Source organism: Meriones unguiculatus, chromosome 6 (genome assembly GCF_030254825.1).
Source record: "Meriones unguiculatus strain TT.TT164.6M chromosome 6, Bangor_MerUng_6.1, whole genome shotgun sequence".
NCBI lineage: Eukaryota > Metazoa > Chordata > Mammalia > Rodentia > Muridae > Meriones > Meriones unguiculatus.
Window position 1 is genome coordinate 20,717,681 of NC_083354.1, and position 9,133 is coordinate 20,726,813.

Here is a 9,133-nt window from a genome sequence, read left to right on the forward strand (position 1 = left end):
ATGGGTAAGTCATTTAACCTTTGAAATGCTGAGGGTTTTGTTCATTTCTTCATGAAACATGGATAATCCGAAATTGCTAAGGTTCCTGTGACAACTCCAGAGATTAATTCGTCTAGCGCATTGTTCGTATGTCCTGGATGCAAAACGCACACGACATGACCCAAACTGAAGCCCTCTTTGCCTAAGTTCAACTGAATTCATTCAACACTGCTTGGAGAGGCCATTCATTTGCAAGACAGCATCTTAGAAAATGTCTCATGTCCAAACCAACTGAAATTATCTCGTGATCTCTTTCAACTCAAGCTACAAACAACTCTCTTAAAAGATAAAAACAGTTTTCAGAAGAAAGAGTGGGGTCTCAGAGAGGCACAGTGTATCTCCAAAGGATGATGCCAATGGCTGTATAGAGTATATGTTCCTAATTAAAAATCAGTATCCTGCTTAAAAAGGAAGGTTGTGGTTTAATTTATATACATATACATAATATATCCAACATATATTATGTAACCTTAAGTGTACACTAGATGATTTCTTTACATAGGAGCACACCCCTGTAACCCCACCCAAGACAAACATGAAACATTTCCGGAACCCCATAAGCCTCCCCCCAACACACGCACAGCCCAGAGTGATTTAAAATCAGCAGAGAAAGGGCCTCTAAAATCATAACGGAATGCAGGAAGTAAAGAACTTTCAACACCAGGCATCAAGAAGGTTGGATATGAGAAAGGCCGTTGGGAAGACAAACCCGACTTCTGGCTTCTTTCGAACGGTGCATGCAGAGTGCTTCTGTGCGCTCACGTTCGTTTTGTCCATCTGTCCTCCCAAGGACTGCGACATGGTCCAGACTTAACCCTGTTTTCCGTGTGTGAGGAAACAAACCTGTTCAGGGTTTGGGAGAAGAACAGCTCCAACCACAGCGCAAGAACTGGCTGCAGGAGCGGCTCAGCAAATGCTTCCACGTGGCAGAAGGACCTGGGAGGGCTGGGCGTCAGGTTGCCAGGCAGCATAGTGACAGCGGTATAAAAGCCCGGACCTGCTGTCCTGGAGCAGCGATCAACCCTACCGCGCGCGCTTTGAATTTCTCAGCGTCTGTCGGGTTCGAAAACCTCTGACTCGGAACAGCAGGTATATGAATGGGAACCCAATTCCCTCCCGAGTGGCCTGAAGCTCGAGCCACCGTTTCTGAGGGGGGTGTGTGTGTGTGCTCGCTGAGGACTGGAGTGTACTAGACCTTTAGGTGTCAGGAAACGGATGCACAAATGCTCAAGGCAAGGTGACTCTTGGTACCAGGGACAGAGGCGAAAGACAAAGGAAACAGCGTCAGTGAGGGAGGATGGAAAAGGCTGCCAGCAAGCAGCAAATCTACATGTCAGCCAACCGGAGGCAGGGTAGGGAACAAACGATTGTTTTTGCATCTCTGAAAACAGCTTGCAACGGGGGTGAGGCGTGTGTTTTGTCTTGTAAGGGAAAGGACAGGGCGAAGTCGAAGAAGGGAGACAGAAATTCCTCCTTTCCTCCAGGTTGCCTCTGACAGGCGTGCGTTTCTGTGTTGCAGGGCAGCCTAGAGCACTCGGGGGCCGGATGTGGTGTCTGGAGCGGCTCCTGCGGGACCGAGATGGGTTCCTCCCGGGGCGCGCCCGCCGAGCCAAAGCTCGCTCGTCCTCCGCGTGTGCAAACGTGCTCACTCCTGACCGCATCCCAGAGTTCTGCATCCCGCCGAGGCTGGAGCCTAGCACGGCCTGGGCTGCGCTGCGCGACGCGTGGGCAGCGAATGCGGACACCCACGACGGCGCGGGCCACACGGACTGGGACCCGCGCTCACAGGCTGCGCTCTCGCTGCCGCACCTGCCCCGCGCGCGCACCGCCTACGGCTTCTGCGCGCTGCTCGAGTGCCCGCACACGCGCCGCAAGGAGTCGCTCTTCCTCGGCCACCCAGGCGCCCCCGTCCCCCGGCCGGGGCTCCGCCAACGCGCTCACACTCTCGCGAGCTCGCGCCGAGTCCCGGACGCCCCGAGCTCCGCACCGGACAACCCAGACACCGCCCGGGTCCTGACGCCCCTTGCCGCTTCCCGCAGACGCCGCCTCCTGCGCGGCCCCGACGGGCTGCTGAGCCGCGCGCTGCGGGCCCCTCGAGGTCGGGCCGGCGCGCGCCCCGCGTCCCGCGGTGACGAGCACGAGCGCGCCGCCTCCTGCGCGCCCCCGGCCCCCAGCGGCCCGGATCCCGAGCGCCTGCAGGCCGAGGCCAGCGTGGCCGTGGGCCGCGGGGCGTGCACGCTGCGCCTGGCCGCCGAGTACTGTCGGCGCAGCGCGAGCCTCCGCCTCCGCCTGCTGCGCGCCGAGGGCCCGGCCGTGGCGCTGGAGCCCCGCGCCGTGGGCTGTCGCCTCAGCCTGGTGCAGCGGCCGTCGGGCCAGCAGCGCGCCAGCGTAGTCCGCCGCAGCCGCAAGGCCGCCCTGGACCAGGACTGCTGCTTCGACGGGCTCTCGGAGGAGCAGCTGCGCCGCCTGGTGGTGCGCATCAAAGCCGAGAGCAAGGGCCGTGGGCTGGAGCGCAGGCGACCGCTGGGCCAGGGCGAGCTGCTGCTGGGCTCTCTGCTGCTGCTCTGAGCCCGGCTTTCCTGCCTCACCTAAGAACTTGGCCTAGAGATGCACGGTCACGCTTGGCGCTGGAACACTTGCAGACTGTTGGCCCTGGGACGCTCTTAATTCTTGGTCCTGGCACACTGACAGCCTCTCGGCTCTTGGACACTGACAGCCGTTTGTGCAAAATAAACATGTATTGTTTTTCTAGTCAGGGCTTTGTTTCAATCCAGTCCTGGCAGAGGTGATCCTGGCTTGTCACAGTAACATCTGTAACTTCTTTTGGTGTGGGCGGATACCTTGAAACTTCTCTCGAGCAGTGGGGTATTGTTGAGCGCTGTTCCTCACTATAGACAGCAATTTGTATTTAAGATGTATCCCACATTCCAACTGGAAAGTAGTTAATGCCATGCGATGTTAGACCAGCCTCGTTTTACAAGTTCATTCATTTCATGGCATCCTTTGAGGCTGATAGCGTTGGTTACTTATGAAGTATTAAGATGTTGCCGTAACAAAGGCCAAGGTCTGCTAAGATTGCAGAGTGGGTAAAGGTGCTTGCTGCCAGGCCCCATCCCCGTAATTGGAATCCAGTGAGGATCGTGGGACCTACGTGATGGAAGGCGACGAAAAAATCCTGCACGCTTTCCTCTGGCGTGACCTCACCCCAATGCACATAAACAATGTAAGCAAATCATTTGTAATAAAAGGCCAGGAAGAACTGACTTCAAGTGAGACTCTAGTCGTATCCTAAGCTCCATTCTTCTGGAAATACACTAAGGAAATGGTAATCATCTTAATACTTCATATTTAAGTAACAGTCACGATAGTGTTCTAACCTGTTTCATTGGGAGAGAAGCCTTAGATAGTGGGCACAACTATTCCCACCTTGTAGATGAGGATACTGAGGCACAAAATACAGAGAAGTCAGGGTTTGAATGTAGGGCATCAGTATTCAAATGCTTGTCTGGGAACTGGGGTGTACAATTCAGTTGGTGCAGTGCTCCCCATCCCCAGAACTGCATAAACCTTAGGTCCTGTTAATACAGATCTGTAATCGCAATACTAGGAGGTGAAAGCACATGGGTCAGAAGTTCAAGGCCATCCTCGGCTACATAGGGAATTAAAAGCCAGCATAAGCTACATGAGGCCCTGCCTGAAAAATGAAATAAAATAAAATAAAATGCTCGTCCTCTGAAAGTAATGAGACTTTGCAACTTGTCTGAAAATGGCTCCGAGTTTGAAATCATATTCCTCATTTTCATCAGGGAAACCAGATTGGTGGAAATAGTGAAGTGTGGACGAACACTAATGACATCAGTCTGAGACTAAGGAGAAAGCTGACCTGCCTCAGACACACAGGATCCAGAACCCCAATTTCTCTAACTCAGATAGAGCTAACCTGCCAAGGCCAGCAGCCTGGAGGGCACAGAACAATGTTCTACTTCTGGCTTCTAATAAGCTTTCCTGTCTTAAGGATGATTTTCTTCCATCCTTCACACTCTCCAAGCTGGCTTACTCCATTGTTTCTTGGGCATGTAAGTAGAAAACATATCCTATGCAAGGGTAAAAGACATTAAAATATACAATACAGTATCAATTGTGGCTATATTATCAGACTGGACTTAGAAAAGATTTCTGTTGCCACTCAATTTGGTGGAATTAACCATGGGTGCCCTGAAGAATGCTATTTAGAAAAGAGTTTCCATTTCTGGTGCATCTCAAACGGAATACTGTGGTGACGATTTACAACAGCGACCAGTGGAAAATATCAACACTGTCTAAATCACCTGCTGTTGTTGGCCACGTGAGTGATGACGTAACAATGGTCCTTGTCTGACTCCTGCCCTTTTCTCTGTTTACTATATCCTTGCCCTTCAGGCCAATTGTTTTTCTATGTATAAACCTTTTTGTGATTTTTAGAGCCTCCTAAAATGAAAATAGGAAGTGAAGACAGCTTAGCCGCTGTGGGTTTTCTGTTTTCCTTGTACCAATAGTTGAGATGTAGCCAGTGCTTGTTCTAGTAAGCTGCAGTCTCTGTCCTCACTAGACTGTAAGCATATCATTTTATTGGGAAATTTCCACCAAAAAGGTGAGTTAATATATTTTAAGGTCCTAGATTCTCGAAGAAATCATGGTTGAGTACTTTTAATCAGAATCCCCATCAGTTAAAGTTATAGTTGACATGAAGACTATAGTCAGAAGGATTTCTAAAACTAATATAATGAAAAGTAAATAACTGAAACACGGAATTATCCAGTTTGAAAAGAACTTTAAGGATCATTTTATGGAGCTTTGTGATGCTTAAGAGTGGATAAAAATGGCAAATGGTAGATCGCTTCAAATCACATAATTCGTAAGCGCTAAAACCAGAACTAATTCGTTTATCTTTTAATCTATTAAACTCCCACACCACTGAATCCAAAAAAGAGAAATATGTTGCATATATTTATTTCACGTCATTGAATTAATTTTAGTTACACTTAACAAGTCGTATTTGTGATAAACATTTGCCATATGGCCAGTCTTTTCTGGGAGCAGAGTTAAATTTGCTTTGTACCTGCTGCCCTCTAGTGGATTGCTCCAGGGTTTGTTTGTGTATCTCACCTTGTCAGACCATTTCAAGTAATTGAAGTTCTGTTTTTCATTTCTTTCGTTTTTGTTTTGTTTTGCTTTTTGGTTTTTGGTGTTTAGATAAAGGGTTTCTCTGTGTAGCCTTGGCCAACCTGTACTTGCTTTGTAGACCAGGCTGGCCTCGAACTTACAGAGATCTGCCTGTCTCTGCCTCCTCGAGTGCTGGGATTACAGGCGTGCGCCATCACTCTCAGCTCTTTTCTTTCTTTCTTACAATTTTTTTTTTAATAGTGCCTCCATCCCAGTCTGGCCATCTCAAACCAACTATGTAGTCAAAGATGACTATGAACTCCTGATTCTCCTACCTTCACCTCCCTAGTCTGGGATTATGGGTATTTGTCACCACATCTGGCTCAGAACCAGATGTTCTAGAAGTTGTTTATTAATATTAGATTGTGTAGACGTCCCCAAATAAAAATAACTAAATATAAATGAGAAGGTATGATAACATCTTTTAAAAAAAAAAACCAAACAGGAGGGCTTGGTGGTACACTTTATAATCTCAGCCCTCAGGGGGAAGGAACAGGAAGATTCCAGCAAGTTCAAGCCAAGCCTGGCCTTCATAGCAAGATCCTGTATCAAAGGGACAGAAACAGAGACAGAGAGATCACAACTCCAGCGCGATGGGTCTTTTGTATCCTTAGAGATTAGTTTCTGGATCCATACAGATGTTGAAATCTTCAGATGCTCAGAGTCTCTTATGTAAAATACATTGCTTCATTATTTGCATACAGCCTATGCACATCCTCTGGAACACTCATCTAAATCATCTGTAGGTTGGTTCCTATACCTGGCACAGTACCAATGCCATGTTAAGTAGTAGTTTTTTTTCTTTTATTTATTTATTTTTTATTATTATTAGTTACATTTTATTAACTCTGTATCCCAGCTGTATCCTGCTCCCTCATTCCCTCCCAATCCCACCCTCCCTCCCTCATCTCCTCCCTGCCCCTTTCCAAGTCCACTGATTGGGGAGGACCTCCTCCCCTTTCATCTGACCCTGTTTTATCAGGTATCTTCAGGACTGGCTGCAAAGTCCTCCTCTGTAGCCTAATAGGACTGCTCCTCCCTTGGGGGGTGAGGAGGTCAAAGAACCTGCCATTGAGTTCCTGTCAGAAATAGTCCTTGTTCCCCTTACTATGGGAAACCAATTGGTTACTGAGTACCACGGGCTACATCCAAGCAGAGGTTCTAGGTTATATCCATTGTTAAGTAGCCTTGTGTAGGGAATAATGACAAGAAAAAAAAATCTGCACATGCTAGCACAGAAGCATTTAAAACAGTCTTTCAATCTATAGTTGGTTGCATGTGTTAGCCAAATATTAGAATAAAGTAGCATGTGCATGCTGAATGTGGCTTGTTGATTTCTGAAACCTTCTGTAACGATGCTCTGGGGCTGGAGAGATGGCTCCGTGGTTAAGAGCACTTGCTGCTCTTGCAGAGGACCCGGGTCCATTCCTAGCACCCACACCAAGCAGCTCATCAGCACCTGGAATTCTAACTCCTGGGGAGCCAATGTCCTCTTCTGTGGGCACCTTCATATATGTGATGGCACATGCACACACATACGAGCTTCAAGAATGATCAGCCCAAACAGTGGTTGTGAAGCTAGAAGCTCACAAAGGATATATTTGCCATAAAAAATATAAAACAAAAACAAGAAAGGAAAAGAAAGAAAATTATTGTGTCATTTACCCATCATGATAGTTTTTACTGACTGTCAGCTTGAGGGGCAAAGACTCGACTCACCTACGGGACCAAGCTGTGGGCATGTCTCTGAGAGAGTGTCTAGATTCGGTTCATTAAAGTGGTGAGGCCCACCTGAACTGTGACCGGCAACCTCCCCAGGATTGGGTCCAAATGAAAACAGAGAACGAACTTAGCACAGCATTCTTCTTTCTTTACTTCCTGACTGAAGACACAGTGAGCCTCCTGCTTCAACGTCCTGCCTCCATGATTGCCCACCATGATAGATGCACCATGCCGACAAAAGCCCAAGCCGATCCTTCTCTCCTTCAGCTGTTCTGGTCAGGCACTCAGTAACAAGGAGAAAAGTAACTAGTACACTCATTAATGTCCCCCCAAACCAGTTTGAGTTGTATGTGGCCCTCTTTCAAATTGATGTCATGGCTCATAGGCCCATAATAAAATTAAGAGCTGATGAGTTTTTGCTATATCATGCCAAAAGGATATAAAATCTGAGTTTATAAGCACAGTGGGGTATTTCAGATTAATTTCCTGTTTGTTTTATATTGACTTTACAAGTCTAGGGGCAGAAGATCCTCTTTATAGACCAGGATTCACCCGGGAACACTGCCATCCACTGACAAGGTATTAGCAGCCTCCCTGGGAAAGTAGTACTGTGAAATGGATGACAGCTGTGTAGACATTGCAGAATGGCATTATCCTCCGCATCATTCACACTTTAGACGTGCATAGTCAAGTTCTCAAAAACAACCCCGTTTTCAGTAAATTTGCTCTCTGGCATTTGGCTCCATCCATAGCTGTTCTCAGTAGAGTGTCCATGCAGGGACCCCATGGACTCCACGGTGCATATGCCCAAACAACCTTTATATTCTTTTTAATCTTCTGTACTTCTCTTGCTTTCATGCCATAGAGATTACCTAGAAGCCACTTTTTTTCTAGTATTTCAAGCGGCTTTGCCCAAATATATTGTCCTCACCTAAGCCCTGGGATCGCTGTGAAATGCTGAGCCATGTGCACGTAAAAGAAAAACTGTCCTCATGTCATCTTCCACGCAGGTTCAAGTCACACTGACGCTCGTACTTGGGGAGTAGAAGGCATTGTCTTTGTCAAGGGAAATAACAAAGCAGTGGTTTTTAAATTTTTACTCAAAAAAAAAAATCCATTTAAGCTGGCAAGTTACTTTGTTATCCAGAAGGTTTTCTTTGACTCTGCTAAGACATTTAAACCACAGAACCAGGACTGCATTTTGTCACATGCTGCAATAGGCTCCAAGAACCCAGCAAGAAATATGAGCGTCTTTTCTCATCTTGCCCTCTTATAACTTTTCCATGTTTTCAATATATGCGTCTGCGCATGTCTGTATGTGCACCATATGTATGTAGTTGCCCACGGAGGTCAGAAGGGGGCACCAGATCCCACGGAGGTCAGAAGGGGGCACCAGATCCCACGGAGGTCAGAAGGGGGCACCAGATCCCACGGAGGTCAGAAGGGGGCACCAGATCCCACGGAGGTCAGAAGGGGGCACCAGATTCCCTGGAGCTGCTTGACTGAGTGCTGGGAACTGAACCTGGGTCCTCTGCAAAATGCCGAACCCCCGTACTCCTAACAACTTCTTGATGCGCCATGATGATTCCCAGTCTTCCTCCTCTTCTTACTGCTTATCTCCAAGCCCAAGAAACCGCCCCTCTGCTTTCCATTCCTGTGGATCACTTTGCATGTATGGGATTTTCTGTGAATGGAAAGGCAGACTATTCTTTTTGGTAGGTGTGGCTCCATTTACACCAGTGGTGTGTTCCTTTATACGCTGAAGATGACCACTGAATGGAAAGCTGAGATTCTTTTGCGTGAGTACCTGTTTTCTATGTCTTATATTTGTCATTTCTTTGCCCTCTCCTTTCCCCTCTTTCCCTCCAGTCTCCAGTTTTAAGTGAGAACTTTGTAGGACTATTTTCCTCCTCTCTCTTAGCATAGCGAACATATTTCTTTTTATAATTTCTCTAGGAGTTACCCTAGCCTGTGTATAGGTAGTATGAATTATAATACAAACTCACCATTTTTTCTGAAACAGAGTCTCATGATCTCATGTAGCCCAGGCTGGCTTCAAACTTTCTATATATCCAAGGATGACCTTGAACTCCTTGATTCTCCCTCCTCTTTCTCCCGTATGTTAGGACTATTGCCATGTGTCATGACAGCTGCTTCATTTCACTTTCTA

At 47.4% G+C, this 9,133-nt stretch overlaps 1 protein-coding gene across 1 annotated transcript; it reads left to right on the forward strand.

Annotated features, from left to right (window-relative positions):
* The first annotated feature begins 992 nt into the window (after positions 1–992).
* C2cd4a (C2 calcium dependent domain containing 4A) lies at positions 993–3,948 on the forward strand. The gene is made up of 2 exons (XM_060384835.1): positions 993–1,128; positions 1,559–3,948. Exon 2 carries the CDS (start codon positions 1,585–1,587, stop codon positions 2,605–2,607), a length of 1,023 nt encoding a protein of 340 aa, XP_060240818.1. The 5' UTR covers positions 993–1,128; positions 1,559–1,584; the 3' UTR covers positions 2,608–3,948.
* Positions 3,949–9,133: the final 5,185 nt, after the last annotated feature.